Source organism: Engystomops pustulosus, chromosome 5 (genome assembly GCF_040894005.1).
Source record: "Engystomops pustulosus chromosome 5, aEngPut4.maternal, whole genome shotgun sequence".
In the NCBI taxonomy this organism is placed as follows: domain Eukaryota; kingdom Metazoa; phylum Chordata; class Amphibia; order Anura; family Leptodactylidae; genus Engystomops; species Engystomops pustulosus.
Window position 1 is genome coordinate 193987023 of NC_092415.1, and position 16855 is coordinate 194003877.

Genomic DNA, 16855 nt, shown 5'->3' on the forward strand with positions numbered 1-16855 from the left:
CATATCCCTGCAGTAAAGATCATCATCAGCCCGTTACTTGCTACCGTATTGACTGTGTCAACCATTAAAGAGGGTGTGAGTTATGTCAAGAGTTCCGTTGTACAGTGTGATCCCTAGCCTGCAGCTAAAATCACAGGCATCCCATTCACCGTCTGCCTGGGGATTCGTTACGAAAAACACATCAGGAGTTCTTGCATCTCCCTGCTGGTGCTGACGGCCATGGACAATGCATGTTCCCGTAAGCAAAGCCGCTGTGACATATCCTGGCTATAAGCCGCACTACAAGCCGGCCACTCAGGTCCCAGGGATCTCTGCTGCCCCCTCCTTTGCTTGTCGACTCTCCCTCTACTGTATCATTATTATTTCTGCAGGCAATAACCGCTGTCTAAGTGAAGCCTCCTTCTTGACTATACCCAGCAATATGCAAAAATGCAAAAAAGCGGCTACCTTACAAGTCAATAGCAGAAAAGCAAAAAATAAAAAAATTGTGTTTATAGAAAAAAAATTGCGTAAGATGGGGGCCCAGTGGCCAGGAATATATTCCAATAAACAAAAAAGCTCAAGGTTGGATCCAGCGCATGAATATGCTGCAATAAAAAATGACATCTTAAATTTAAAAAACTACCTTAAAGGGGTATTCTCGTCTGGGCACTCACATTCACTTTCATTAATCTGCCATATATAAATATTTTTTCAATTGGATGTTATTAAAAAAATGTTCCTGTGTGAAGATAATTTCTCATAAATGTAATCATATGGTCCCTTAGAAACGAGATGGTTTCCTTGGATACGACCACCTCTGAAGGAGAGATTGCACAAAGAGACAAAAGGTTTTTGTATATGAAATGTCCAGGAGTTACTGCATGTCGCACAGCCGTCCTGTGGTAATGATTGCTGAATCTAGGAGGTCCGGCAGCACTCTACAGCGCAAGTCTGGCCACCGCTGCCAGAGAGTTAGGTGGTCGTATCAGAGGAAGCTATCTGGTTTCTGTGGGACAACATGGCTATGTTTATGAGAAATTATCTTCACACAGGAATTATTTTGGATTATTTATCCAATTGAAAAAATGTTTATATATGGAAGATTAGTGAAACTGAATGTGAGTGCCCAGACGAGACAGTACCCCTTTAAAAGAAAGATTGTCAAAAGACAGGGCAGGAAACAAAAAATACAAGACAAAAGAGGATTGGGGAAGTAGGGTCCCCTGCTCCCTCGTCTTCTTGTGTCTTGCATTTTTTTTTATTGGAAAATTAAAATTTCTATCGACTTCCTTAGCATTTTTGAGTATTGGCTCTAACTTTGAGCTTTTTTGTTTTTTGGCCTATCAAGTCAACAGCTGGAAATGGAGCTCAGGTTATCAGGAAAATCTTGAGCTCAGAATTTATGATCCAATGGATCAAAAATTATAATATGTGCTCTCCATTTATGATATGAGATATCTGGAAGATGAGCCGCTTACCATGTGTTTGTTTGCAGATGGAGGAATAACTCTCATCACAGGACGACGTCTTCCATTGTCCGTCCGTATCCACATACACACAGGAGGTGTCTCTGCTCGGCTCCTCGGGGGCCCATTTTGTGTAGTGTACCCTCCAGTTATCAACCCACCTATATTTATTTCTGGTCTGAGAGAATTTTAGTGATTAGCACAAGATGATTCTTTTGAATAATGTAATAAGAGAATTTTTCCATAATGTGTATTATTCAAAAACCATACAAGTAAAAATATTCCCACCTCATTCCTACTGTACAGGCCGATCCAAAATGGCTCCTTGAGTTTTACCAAGTGAAGTTTTAGAAAAGATGTGGTGTACTCGTCTAAGATGCTGGCGATCTGTGACTTCTCCTTCATACACTCCTGACGAGCCTCTTCCCACGTCCTCTTGGTTCTATCAAACTTGTACCTGGCGTCTCCATAAGTAATGTAGTTATTATAGTCTGGAGGAGCGGTGGGAATGACGGGTACATGAGGATCTTAAGAAAAAACAAATAATTGGCTTGTAAGCAGAAGACTACAAACTATTACAATAACATTTGTAATCCGAAAATTTTAAAAAATCTGATATATAGTTTGGCTCAATGGCCATCAAGTCTGTAGTATTGGATGGGACAGCCCTTTACCCTCATTGATAGAAGAGATTTGTAATAAATGACTACTAAGAGAACCCGGATAGGAGATACATCTCTGGTTGCACTTACCCTTGTATTTTTGGCAGATGTATCCTCTCTCCAGGCTACAATCCTCCTCAATCCAGGTGCCATCGTCCTGTACATATCCATGTTGGATAGCCACACAGTCAGTATCCTTAAAAAGATTCAATTCAGAAATCTAAATACCTGTATATACTCGAGTATAAGCCGACCCAGGTATAAGTCGAGGCCCCTAATTTTACCACAAAAACCTGGGAAAACCTATTGACTCGAGTATAAGCCGAGGGTGGGAAATGCATTGGTCACAGCCTCCCCATTTATATAGCATGCTGGACCCTCCCCATAGTATATAACCAGCACCTGCCCCCCAGTATATAGCCTGCCAGCCCATATCCCCCAGTATATAGCCTGCCAGCCCATATCCCCCAGTATATAGCCAGCCCCCTGCCCCAGTATATAGCCAGTCCCCTGCCCCAGTATATAGCCGGCCCCCTGCCCCAGTATATAGCCAGCAGCGGGGGAAGCCGGAAAGGTGAGTTTTGATATAGTTTTTTTACTCAAGTATAAGCCGAGTTTGGGTTTGCAGCACATTTTTTTGTGCTGAAAAACTAGGCTTATACTCAAGTATATATGGTACTCTAAAAATTATTTGTTGGGATTAGCTCAGTTTGTGGCATTTTGTCAAGTCCACACTGAAAATTTTTCAGAAACTGGGGGTCATTTACTAAGGGCCCGATTCGCGTTTTCCCGAAGTGTTACCCGAATATTTCCGATTTGCGCACGCGATCAGATTGTGCCGCATCGGCGCTGGCATGCACGCGACGGAAATCGGGGGGCGTGGCCGAACGAAAACCCGACGGATTCGGAAAAACCTCCGCATTTTTTTAAAAAAAGTGTCGCGGGACTCGTGCTTACCTTCACCAGGAATAGGCCGGTGAACTTCAGTGCAGCAGTGCCACCTGGTCGACGTCGGAGGAGCTACCTTAGTGAATTCCGGCCGGACCGAATCGCGCCGCTGGATCGCGAATGGACCGGGTAAGTAAATCTGCACCACTATTTTAATTCATGTGGAACATTCTGCACCCTAAACCCTAAAGTTATTTTATGATTTTCCCCTTTGCTTTTTATACAGCTACCCAATTTGGACATTTTCATTGATTTCTAACCTCTGACGCAATTGACTATTCATAAGAATTTTTGGAAGGATTTAATTTTGATTTCATAAATGTACTAATACCGTATGAGGACCTCAAGGAGACATGTCCTCTAGTTCTTTCAGTAGAATCCTCTGATATATCATGTGATCATTCTGTGACATTTACGCTCCCCCAAACCTTCTAAAATTAATTGATTCCACCCGATGGAACCGGTCTACAAATTCCTCATCGTCTATAGGGATTGGTCCTCAGCTCTCACAACACCATCTGGTTAGCGATTTGTTGGTCTTATAACAAAGTCATCAAGACACAACCCAAACTGAGATCAGAGAAGGGTCACAGACATCGGGCTCCAGGTACTACAGCTCCCATCCTCTCATCTCTCACAGGGTCGTGTCACAAGTTAAAGAGGACCTGTCAGCTCAGAAAACACACAGACCAAATGTGGCCCCCATAATCCTCTCCCCAGCTCCTTTCTCCCTAGCCGTTTTTTTAATTAATTTATGTGCAGTAAATTGATTTAACACGATCCGACCTCTTACCAAATAAGAGGTCGGATCGTGTATCTGACGCACTGGCAGTCGGCGTTATTCATTAGGGGACGTGCCGACACACCCCGGCACACCCCCGCCAGCGGTCACATTGTAGGCCGCATCCTGGCTCACTCACATTGCCGGCCAGCCGCGCCGCACTGTCAGCGGCTGTGGCCGAGCCAGGCTTCTTTAAAACAGCACGGAGAGCCGGCAGCGATGCGATGCTGCCGGCTTCTCGTACAATGGGGCAGATTTACTTACCCGGTCCATTTGCGATCCAGCGGCGCGTTCTCTGCGCTGGATTCGGGTCCGGCCAGGATTTATTAAGGTAGTTCCTCCGCCGTCCACCAAGTGGCGCTGCTGCGCTGAAAAGCATCGGAACGCGCTGGAGTTCCCCCGGCTCGGGCTGAGTGAAGGTAAGTGCAAGCTCCGCGACAGATTTTTTTGTTTTAAATGCGGCGGTTTTTCCGAATCCGTCGGGTTTTCGTTCGGCCACGCCCCCTGATTTCCGTCGCGTGCATGCCGGCGCCGATGCGCCACAATCCGATCGCGTGCGCCAAAATCCTAGGGCAATTCAGGGAGAATCGGCGCAAATCGGAAATATTCGGGTAACACGTCGGGAAAACGCGAATCGGGCACTTAGTAAATGACCCACAATGTGTCCGTGGCGGGGGCAAGAGATCCGACCTCTTATTTGGTAAGAGGTCGGATCCTGTTAAATCAATTTACTGCACATAAATTAATTAAAAAACTGGCTAGGGGGAGGATTATGGGGGCCACATTTGGTCCGTGGGTTTTCCGAGCTGACAGGTCCTCTTTAAGTGCGTTCATATGTAAAGGTTTCCATGAAGCAAACACCTTCCTCCAGAGCTGCCTTTACGCACCTGTATCTGTTTATGTGATGCGCTATGTCGGATTTTAACAAATAAAGAAAAAATTGATTTCTTCACCTATTCGTGAGTGCTGGACCTTCTCACCTAATGAAGGGGATAGTTTGTCCCAGAAACGCTTAGTCCAAATCGTATTTGGTAAAATAAAATTATTCAATAGAACCATATTGCCGTTCCATTTATTCAGCTAGGGTGGCGCTTCCAAACCAACCACCTATTTTTTTTCCTCATAGCTAATTGTTAGATATGTCAGGGCTTTTAAACCCCAAAATAGTGTCATCTGATCCATGTATTACAAGTTACTTACAGACCAGCGTCTCCTTCCAGACTGTGGCCAACCTTTGGCCCAGTTGGTATAATACACTCCGCTTTGATCTGTCCAAACAAACTGGTTTTCCTTATTCTTGTCGTGTAATCCGATCCATACATCGCCTGTAGCGTTTTTTAAATTGGACATCAAAAAAGCTGAAATAAAACATATCATAGATGTACAACTATGCGGGTATATGGAGACACACTCATATCTACTGCCTTCCAAATGTTTATCTGCACTCAAACTATGTAACCACCTGTATGAGGTAAGTGTCTCTGCCATTACAAACAAAAGAGCGCACCAGTGTCTGGCAGGGTACAAAAATAATTCATTTACACAGAAAGACTGTAACCCACCACCAAACACAAAGCTAAAAGTTAGCTTTAATTCCCATGAAAGATAAAATATTAATTCATTCTCTGTCGATCGGTGAGGCTAGAAACTAATAAAAAACACAGGACACCCTCCATGTCTGATATAATGTGAAATAATAATATCAGAACGCTGTGGAATACGCATAGCTATCATGTGCTAATAGAATAGTCCCAAAAGGGGACCGCTGATGGTTTAGTACTCATCTTTTTAAAAAAAAATTAACCCCTTACCGACATGTGACGTAGTATTACGTCACATGCCTGGTGTGGGTGCATGGAGAGAGCTCACGCGCTGAGCCCCCTCCATAGCCGGTAAGTCATAGCCGGCATATTGCAGCAAAGACTTACCGGTAACACCCGGTAGCACCGATCGCGGGTGTTTTCCCACTGATCGCCGCCGGAAAAGCTGCTGGCGGCTTCAAAAATGCACCGCCATGTGCCGCCATCTTTGCGGGGATCGTCGCTCCCCGTGACGTCATCGGGGAGCGTCAATACGTCGCCATGGTAGCCTCGGGTCTATCAGCACATTGTACTGAATGAGGAGTAAAATCCCCATATACCAGTGATGGCGAACCTTTTAGCAGCCGAGTGCCCTAAAAGCAACCCAAAACCCCCCTTATTTATCTCGAGGTGCCAACCAAAATTTAAAGCAGTAACTTATTGCTCCCTGTTCTTCAACAACTTTCAATCATACTGGCCTCCTGAGGACAGCAACCAATGTCCCTCTGTGCACAGAGAATCATGGGACCGACAAGAGATCCTCCAAAGATAATTTGGCCCGGTCAATTCATTTTCCCTCTTACTACAGTCCCAAGTAGCGAAGTAAGCATAAAAATATGACCGAAAGCAGCATCTTTTAAGTTTCTTGGAACTTGGAAAATTCTTTGAGTCCTGTCTGGTGTTCTGGGACAATGGCCTGGGTGCCCACAGAAAGGGCTTGGAGTGCCGCCTCTGGCACCAGTGCCATAGGTTCGCCAGCACTGCCATATACTGCCATACTGTAGTATGGCAGTATATGATAGGATCGTACAGACAACCTAGCTGCATTTGGAATTTTTTTCCCGCTTCCCAGTACACGACATGGAATATTAAATACAACCATTTTGAAGTGCAATTTGTTACGCAGAAAATAAAAAGTTATAGATTTTTGAAGGTGGAGAGTGAAAAATGAAAACGCAAAAACGAAAAAGGGCTGCGGTGGGAAGGGGGTCGGTTGCGCCACCCCCGCTATGGGCCACCCTAGGCACCTTGTCCTGGGTGCCTAGTGGAAAATACGGCCCTGATCATATGTTAGTAGAATGTAGAGACTGAGCCTGATATATTATATGTGACATGGATGAAAGTAATATTGACAGTAGTCCCAAAAGGGGTCACAAATCACAGGGACCCAGCAGCATAGTGTGCCCCAACGAGGGCAAACAGCCATTATGGATAGATAACACAAACATATAATTATGGCTCTCTGGCCATAACGTATCCCCCATCCAATGCAAAGGTAAAACGCAACATATGACTAGTACCCACCATATGTAGCTGAGCATAGTCTTTCTATGTAAGGCTCGCCCCCTCCCCTCTCCATAGAGACACAACACACGGCGCCATATTACTGGGTAATATAGGACATGTCCTATCTTTTCCCCGGTACGTAACGGTACTTCACCTGTGCCGTGCTCCCATTGCCAGCCTATGTTGGAGGTATATACGGTGGTTGTCTGAATGTATCCTAAGTGTCTCTGTCACTTACAGCAGAGGGGGAAGAAAGCTGGGCACTATTTTGGAAATACTAAAGCTTCAGCCAATGAGAAAGCAAGAACCATGATGCTCAGAATTTGCAGGGCAGTTAAGGTGGTCTCCACCCCCCGCCTCCTTTTTGTTAATATACAATAATTTCACATACTACAGAGGACACAAACATTAAAGGACATCTACCACCAGGATGAAAGATTGTAAACCACGCACACTGACATACTGGTGTGTGCCCCCTCTGCCAGGACCTGCTCTGCTTTAAGCTTACTATACTATACTCAAGCTCATTTGCATAATTTTAGAGGCAGGGTTTTGTCAAATCCAGCTCATAAGAAGGTAAAAGAAGAGCAAATCGTGCCAGAGGGGGCACACACCAGTATGTCAGTGTGCATGGTTAACAATCCTTCATCCTGGTGGTAAATTTGTTTTAAGAACACCGTAAAACATGCATAAAAAAGGGCATCCATTACTTACATTGTACCAAATCATCATTTATAGCGACCAGATTTCCTCCAAAGGACTGACATCGGGATCTGGCATCATCCCAGTGAAGTGATTCATCTGTTGGGTCATAGATTCTATAACACTAAATCATATTAAATGAATGATATGTTTTAAATGTATAAAAATGTGTAATAAAAATTGTATTGAAAAAAATACATATTAATAAAGTCTTTTGTCTAAATATCCCTTAGGTGCAGGTTCTGTCCCTGAGAGCCGCTCATGCATTGAGGGTTGGTTTCCCCTGACTCTTAGCTTGTGCTGTTACTTCTATGGGAGTCCCATAAAGTTTTTAGCGCTCCCATAGATTTAGATAATGTAATACTTGTAATACTAATACGTCATCAGAGAATTCATCAGGATAGGTGCGTGTTGAATGTCCTTAGCAGTTCTTGATTTGACAAGAAATGCAGAGAGTGAGCTCAGATAAAATATAAGAGTTTAAGTTGAATAAAAATGATTTAATTAGCACCAAAAGAGAAAAAATATTAAAGTATTTAAAGGGATAAAATAACACAGCAGAAAATAAGAGACAATAAGAAATTCAAAAGCAAAATAAAATAGTTTCCCAAAATACAAAAATGTGTGTGTGATGTGTGAAGAGAGCTCAGTGTGTGCAAGGTAAAGCTCCCCCCAGACCCCTTGAATCAGACCCCTTTTTAACCCCTTAACGACTTGGCCTTTTTTAGTTTTTTCACTTCCATTTTTCACTCCCCACCTTCAAAAATCTATAACATTTTTATTTTTCCACATATGGCTTATTTTCTGCGTAACAAATTGCACTTCTTAGTGACGGGATTCAATATTCCATGGCGCGTACTGGGAAGCGGGAAAAAAATTCCAAATGCAGTGAAAATGGTGAAAAAACACATTTGCAACGTTTTCTTGTGGGCTTGGATTTAACAGCTTTCACTGTGTGCCACAAATGACATGTCTACTTCTTTGGGTCGGTACGATTAAGGGGATACCAAATTTGTATAGGTTTTATAATGTTTTCATACATTTAAAAAAATTAAAACCTCCTGTACAAAATTTTTTTTTTTGATTTTGCCATCTTCTGGCGGCAATAACTTTTTCAGACTTTGGTGTACGGAGCTGTGGGTGGTGTCATTTTTTGAGACTTTTGATGGCGTTTTCATTGCTATCATTTTTAGGACTGTGTGACCTTTTGATCACTTTTTATAAATTTTTTTACATTTTCCAAAATGGCAAAAAAATGTCATTTTTGACTTTGGACACTATTTTCCGTTACGGGGTTAAACTCAGTGAAAAAACTTTATTATATTTTGATAGATCGGACATTTTCAGATGTGGCGATATCTAATGTGTTTATGATTTTTACTGTTTATTAATATTAATATCAGTTCTAGGGAAAGGGGGGTGATTTGAATTTTTAGGTTTTTTTATTATAATTTTTTTTTTTTAACTTTTTTTTACTTTTACTTTTACTATTTTTTAGACTCCCTAGGGTACTTTAACCCTAGGTTGTCTGATCGATCCTATCATATACTGCCATACTACAGTATGGCAGTATATGGGGATTTTACTCCTCATTCATTACAATGTGCTGATAGCACATTGTAATGAATGGGTTAAAACGAGACAGCTTCGGGCCTTCGTGGGACCCGAAGCTGTCATGGCAACGTATCCGCGGCAAGAGCCTCCAGCAGCATTGCCGGCGGCGATCGCCGTGAAAGCACCCGCGATCGGTGCTAGCACCGATAGCGGGTGTTACCGGTAAGCCTTTGCTGCAATATGCAGCAAAGACTTACCGGCTATGGAGAGGGCTCAGCCCGCGAGCCCTCTCCATGCACCGGGACCCAGCGCGCGTCGTACTAGTAACATTCCTAGGACCCTTACTCTAAGACCAGTGGACCTAAAGAGACCCTTATATGGTAAAGGCTAACTTGCCATATGGATGTAGTTGGGGGAAGGAATGATTCCTTCCATTGAATTTTAAGTATATATCAAGAATGTCCATTCAACTCAAGTGCTGGCCATATATGGTCCTGATCTTTCACTCAATCTATATGATTAGTATTTTAAAGATTAGTATATTATTTAACAGTGCGGGTTCTGGAAGTGAGTTCTGCTCATATTAGACATATATCGTATGTCTATAGACACTATTTTTGGGTCTCAGGTCCTACATTTTAGGAAGTGACTGCGCCCCTAATACTGCCCCCCTCTTTGCTGCAGGTGGTGCTGCCTGAGGCTCAATTAAAGACAGCCAGGAAAGTCTGAAGAGATAGGTCTACATGACTGTAGGGGAGTAATGATCACAAGGCTATAGGTGTAGATGTAAAATAAGATGAGTAATATTTTACTTGTGTTGTGAAATTACCTTTGGTCCAAATGAAAGCCAATCTGATGGACATCCACCTTCTGGTGCAGGAATAGTTGGAGCCAATGTTGTATTAATGGAACTATTTGTCCTTTCACAGATGAATCCATGAGGAACACCACAATTTATGTCGTTCCAATGTCCTATATAAATTAAAATTATTGAAAAAACCATTACACACAAGGGCACCCGACTGTTATGTCTCAGGTCTCTTTGCAGAAGAGACCCATGGGGGGGTGTTTATCAGGATTTCTACACCCTTGAAATAATCGCAAATGGTAGCTTATTGGCAGCACTTGTGATTGTTTTCCCTTTCCGCTACTTCTATGCAATGGGGGCGTGGAGGGTAGTGAAGGGGGCGTGGAGGGTAGTGAAAGGGGCGTGGAGGGTAGTGAAGGGGGCGTGGAGGGTAGTGAAAGGGGCGTGGAGGGTAGTGGAGGGTAGTGAAGGGGGCGTGGCTGGTGGGGGATTGAGCACCGCCGGTACAGAAATTGACTTACTTAATCGGTACCAGTATATTGTCAAGCAGCTGAGCACCTTCTAAATCTTGGTAAGGAGTAAAGATCCAGCATATGCTTCCATGGGAGATTACATTGTACAATACGGTATTGAGTCCTTAGTGAACTTTATGGGTGTTCGTAAATCATGTCTATGTCTTCTATATATGATATTATATAACAGGTTAGATCCCTACCATATGGTGCTGTCATCTCCACGCAAAACTCATCATTATTGGAAAAGTCAGGCTGATTTAATTTCCAGGCAACAAAGTCAATTGGCGAACCATCCATCCACCTAATAATAAAGAAGAATAAAGGATAATACACAGAAGAATGATAATAGAATTCTTAAAGGGGTAAGTATAATGTCCCACAGTTGGGTCATTACTAGAGATGGGCGAATTTGTTAAAAATTCGTTTCAACCCGATTTGCCGAATTTTTTGAAAAAATTCGATTCGACCCGAATTGAATCAAAACGAATCACGTTAAAAAATAGGCATTTCCTGGCTGCAGAGAGCCTGTAGGGTGTTGTAGAATGTTGTAGAATGCTTAAATATGCATAGGGAGCGTGGTTTGGTCTTCAAACAATGCTGTGATTTAGTATGACACACACATGACAGCCGCGGCTCTTGGAATCGCTTCACTCTTCACTTCCATGTGCACTTACATAGACCAACTTCCCCAAATAAGCGAAGCGGGAACGCAGCCTGACAAGGTAACGTCTGTGCCAGCTCGAAAGGACTGAGCTGAGGGCCAAGATCCCACTATAACATCAAAGAGTGCACTCTTTATACACTGAGTGGAACAATGATATAGTGTGAAGGTGGCATCAGTAGCAGCAGGAGCCCGCAGAGTGGCACAATGATATAGTGTGAAGGTGGCATCAGAAGCAGCAAGAGCGGCAGAGTGGCACAATGATATAGTGTGAAGGTGGCATCAGTAGCAGTAGCAGCAGGAGCCCGCAGAGTGGCACAATCATATAGTGTGAAGGTGGCATCGGAAGCAGCAGGAGCCCGCAGAGTGGCACAATCACATAGTGTGAAGGTGGCATCGGAAGCAACAGGAGCCTGCAGAGTGGCACAATGATATAGTGTGGAGGTGGCATCAGTAGCAGCAGCAGCAGGAGGAGCCCACAGAGTGGCACAATGATATAGTGTGTTGGTGGCATCAGAAGCAGCAGGAGCCTGCAGAGTGGCACAATGATATAGTGTGTTGGTGGCATCAAAAGCAGCAGCAGCAGGAGCCCACAGAGTGGCACAATGATATAGTGTGAAGGTGGCATCAGTAGCAGCAGGAGCCCACAGAGTGGCACAATGATATAGTGTGAAGGTGGCATCAAAAGCAGCAGGAGCCTGCAGAGTGGCACAATGATATACTGTTTTGGTGGCATCAAAAGCAGCAGCAGCAGGAGTCCGCAGAGTGGCACAATGATATAATGTGAAGGTGGCATCAGTAGCAGCAGGAGCCCGCAGAGTGGCACAATGATATAGTGTGAAGGTGGCATCAAAAGCAGCAGAAGGAGCCCGCAGAGTGGCAAAATGATATAGTGTGTTGGTGGCATCAAAAGCAGCAGGAGCCCGCAGAGTGGCACAATGATATAGTGTGAAGGTGGCATCAGTAGCAGCAGCAGGAGGAGCCCACAGAGTGGCACAATGAAATATTGTGTTGGTGGCATCAGAAGCAGCAGGAGCCCGCAGAGTGGCACAATGATATAGTGTGAAGGTGGCATCAGAAGCAGCAAGAGTGGCAGAGTGGCACAATGATATAGTGTGAAGGTGGCATCAGAAGCAGCAGGAGCCCGCAGAGTGGCACAATGATATAGTGTGAAGGTGGCATCAGAAGCAGCAGGAGCCCGCAGAGTGGCACAATGATATAGTGTGTTGGTGGCATCAAAAGCAGCAGGAGCCCGCAGAGTGGCACAATGATATAGTGTGAAGGTGGCATCAGAAGAAGCAAGAGTGGCAGAGAGGCACAATGATATAGTGTGTTGGTGGCATCAAAAGCAGCAGCAGCGGGAGCCCGCAGAGTGGCACAATTATATAGTGTGAAGGTGGCATCAAAAGCAGCAGCAGGAGCCCGCAGAGTGGCAAAATGATATAGTGTGTTGGTGGCATCAAAAGCAGCAGGAGCCCGCAGAGTGGCACAATGATATAGTGTGAAGGTGGCATCAGTAGCAGCAGCAGGAGGAGCCCACAGAGTGGCACAATGAAATATTGTGTTGGTGGCATCAGAAGCAGCAGGAGCCCGCAGAGTGGCACAATGATATAGTGTGAAGGTGGCATCAGAAGCAGCAAGAGTGGCAGAGTGGCACAATGATATAGTGTGAAGGTGGCATCAGAAGCAGCAGGAGCCCGCAGAGTGGCACAATGATATAGTGTGAAGGTGGCATCAGAAGCAGCAGGAGCCCGCAGAGTGGCACAATGATATAGTGTGTTGGTGGCATCAAAAGCAGCAGGAGCCCGCAGAGTGGCACAATGATATAGTGTGAAGGTGGCATCAGAAGAAGCAAGAGTGGCAGAGAGGCACAATGATATAGTGTGTTGGTGGCATCAAAAGCAGCAGCAGCGGGAGCCCGCAGAGTGGCACAATTATATAGTGTGAAGGTGGCATCAAAAGCAGCAGCAGGAGCCCGCAGAGTGGCACAATGATATAGTGTATTGGTGGCATCAAAAGTAGCAGCAGCAGGAGCCCGCAGAGAGGCACAATGGTATAGTGTGAAGGTGGCATCAGTAGCAGCAGCAGGAGCCCGCAGAGTGGCACAATGGTATAGTGTGACGGTGGCATTAGTAGCAGCAGGAGCCCGCAGAGTGGCACAATGATATAGTGTGAAGGTGGCATCAGAAGCAGCAGGAGCCTGCAGAGTGACACCATGATATAGTATGGAGGTGGCGGACAATTCCAGTCCCTGGTAAAGATGGTAGGAGGCAGATGGTGCAACTAGCAGCAGATGTGTGGCATCAGGCGGGTGGCAGCATCAGAAGAGTAGCTGAGGCAGGTAGTTAGAACCCTGACTCATTTCTCAACGTTTGGAGGAGGCGTCATGGCTGATCTAATCTGATGCATTAGGCATTGGTGAGTTGAAATCCTGGCCGATCCAAGCCTGATTCATCTTGACAAAGGTCAGTCTCTCCACATTACGGGTGGACAAGCGGGTTCTCCTGGGGGTAACGATGGCCCCCGCCGCACTGAACACCCGCTCTGATGCCACACTACTGGCTGCGCAGGATAGCTTCTCTACTGCAAACTCCGCAAGTTGCGGCCACGCATCAAGTTTGGCTGCCCAGTAGTCCATGGGATCCTCTACCTCAGGTGGTAAAGTGCTGTCCAAGTAGGCCACCCCCTGGAAATTGCTCATTAAGGAATCCAGACTTAAGCGACTGTTGATGGAACTGCTACTGCTCCTAGCCCCCCCCCCCACCCCCGCTCCCCACAGAGCCCAGACTCTGCTTGTGCTCCAATGTCCTCCTCCTCCTCCAGTTCAGCCCCCACCGGACTCATGTGGCCATGAGATGTAGTCTCCACTTCTCCAGTGCCCTGACCAGACAAATTTTGCAGCATGAGTTCCAGGACATGAAGCAGTGGAATGACGTTATTCATCCCAAATAACGTGTCCTCTTCAAAAGGCCTGAGCAAACGGCAGGAGTCACGCATGAGCTGCCAGTGGCTGACATCAAAGTTACACAGTGGAGTACTACGGTCCGCTTGCATCATCAAAAAATCATTAATGGCTTTTCTCTGTTCATACAGGTGGTCTAACATATGGAGGCTGGAATTCCAACGGGTGGAAACATCGCATATCAGACTATGTTGGGGTAGGCCGTTCTGGCGCTGCAACTCAAGGAGGGTGTGCTTGGCTTTGTAAGAATGGCTGAAATGCGTTCACAGTGTCCTGGCCATTTTTAGAATGTCTTGCAGATGGGTGTAAGACTTCAGGAACTTGTTGACTACCAGATTGAACACGTGCGCCATGCAGTGCGCATGGACCATCCCTCCTCGGTGCAGCGCGGACACCATGTTCCTCCCATTGTCTGTCACCATGGTTCCAATTTTTAGTTGTCGCAGAGAAAGCCACACATTGATTTCTTCTTGCATGACGCGGAGCAGTTCCTCCCCTGTGTGACTTCGTTCGCCCAGGCAAACCAGGTGTAGAACTGCGTGACACCGCTGTGCCCTGCACATGTGGTATGATGGAGCAGCACTTGTGGAGGCTGAGGTGGTGGTGGAGAAGGAGGAGGAGGAGGCGGACACTGGCGCATGAGCAGCATTTTGACAACGTGGAGGAGAAAGCGCCGTCTCTTGTTGAAGTTGTTGGTGTGGCTGGGCGGGAAGCACATTCACCCAGTGGGCCGTAAAGGACATATACTGGCCCTGACCATAATTACAGCTCCACATGTCCGTGCTGCCGTGCACCTTGGAAGAAACTGATAAGCTCAAGGACTGGCCCACCTTCTGTTGTACATATTGGTGAAGGGCTGGCACAGCCTTTTTGGAAAAAAAATTGCGGCTTGGAGCTCTCCACCTCGGTTCGGCACAAGCCATTAGTTCTCTGAAGGGTGCAGAGTCCACGACTTGGAAAGGGAGAGACTGCAGTACCAACAACTTCGACAAGAGCACGGTCAGCTTCTGCACCTTAGGATGTCTTTTTGTAATCGCCTCGATCAACGACTGCTGGCACCATGCATAGTGAGGAGCAGGAGCATCTGGACCGGGAGATGATGTCAAAGACAAACAGCTCCCTTCGACAGAGGTGCTGGAGCCTGAAACAGCATGTGTGCCGCTAGGTGCTGCTGCTGTTGCTGCGCCTGCAGGATGGACCGCATCTGACACCCGTTTCTCCCAGGCCATTGGATGGTGACGCTGCATGTGTTGGCGCAGGGCTGTGGTGCCAAGGTTAGCTCCCTGGCCACGCTTCACTTTCTGCCCGCAGATACGACATATACCCACGCTCGGCTCCTCTGGTGTCTTTACAACAAACTGCCACACCGCTGAGGTGGTAATTTTACCGCCAACACTCTGCACTGAGCGACTGCTACCGCCACTGCCTCGCTGAGCCCCTGCTTATTTGGGCCTGTGAATCGGAATTTGTACCCTGCGGACGTTTGGCTCCCGTCCTCGCACTGCTGCCACCCTGCTGATCCACAGCCACAGTAGCGATTTGCTGCCTGCTCCGCAAGCTGACACTCTCTTCGCCCGACAATGATGAATCCCCTGCTACACCCGCCTCCCAAGTGCGATCGGCTACATCATCGTCAATTTGCGTTTCCCGGTCACTGTTACTCTCCTCACAGATGTCAGTATGCACAGCCTGCCTACTGCAGGAAGCAGCAGAAGTCTGCCCCACCTCTTCACTGTAGAGCTGCTGCTGACTGTCCTCAAACACTTAGTCCTCGCTGAATTGTGGGGCGGAGCCCAGACCACCTAGTAGCTCTCTGGCTGCGGGAAAGGAACAGGACAGAGCCTGGTTGAGGACAGGTGAAGGCCGCTGACCTGCTCCTGGGCCATGCCAACTAACTGTTGTATCAGGAACCTACAGACTCTTGGCTGGGGTTGTCAGATGTTATATTTGAGGAATTGGATGACCTAGTCAACCATTCAACAACCTTTGGGTTGTTGATCAACACAATGCCACTAGATGACAACGGCAGTTCTGGCCTCACAGAGTCACCCCTGCTGCGACATCCCCTTTACTCTGCTGCCACCTCTGCCTGCTCCACCTGCCACCTTTCTGTCTGACATAGTGGTTTATAAACTACGTGGATTTGATACGTAAATCTGGCTGTAAACTAGAGCCCCCAAAAGGTATTGCAATGTACGTTATACAGATGCCCCACAACTGACAGCTCACTACTGCAGATGCATGAATGTCAAACAGATTTCTTCCTATTCGATTTTGTCACTAAATAGAACTGCTATTTGGGGTATACAGATCCCCCTTAGAGAACAGCGAGGGATTGCAGCAAGAATCGCACAGCACAATAGCAGCAGCTGGATGCTACAACATGAAGTGTGAAGTGCTGAGATAGAAAATGTCTGGTTTTATAGGGCTGTGTGACATCACATAAGCCTGCCGGTCGCTGATTGGCTTACAGGTCTGCAGATGTCATCGGGGGTGTTCCTTTCTCCTTCCCAGAGTTCTCTGCCCCATGTAACACGTTGTTCTCGCGCCCATTTAGCAGAAATATGAGGGGGAAAAAACCAACTTCGTTCCCGCGAATCAGCATAAACTTCGGCTTCGTGGTGAATCGAATTTTTCCTGAAATTCTAACCGAAGTTAGAATCATTAGAATTGATTCGCCCATCTCTAGTCATTACATTACTTTAGTCTGATATTCTCTCTGGAGTGG

The 16855-nt window shown here is 46.1% G+C and overlaps 1 protein-coding gene across 1 annotated transcript in view; it reads right to left on the minus strand.

Annotated features, from left to right (window-relative positions):
* The window catches only part of LOC140133692 (macrophage mannose receptor 1-like), a 70017-nt gene that overhangs the window by 15431 nt on the left and 37731 nt on the right, over nucleotides 1-16855 (minus strand). Inside the window, exons 19-25 of the mRNA XM_072154215.1 lie at nucleotides 10705-10805; nucleotides 10011-10153; nucleotides 7640-7751; nucleotides 5040-5197; nucleotides 2201-2306; nucleotides 1737-1975; nucleotides 1461-1626 (exon numbers count right to left, since the gene is read on the minus strand). Of these exons, the coding sequence (XP_072010316.1) occupies nucleotides 1461-1626; nucleotides 1737-1975; nucleotides 2201-2306; nucleotides 5040-5197; nucleotides 7640-7751; nucleotides 10011-10153; nucleotides 10705-10805 (1025 nt within the window). The remainder of the gene's footprint in view (nucleotides 1-1460; nucleotides 1627-1736; nucleotides 1976-2200; nucleotides 2307-5039; nucleotides 5198-7639; nucleotides 7752-10010; nucleotides 10154-10704; nucleotides 10806-16855) is intronic.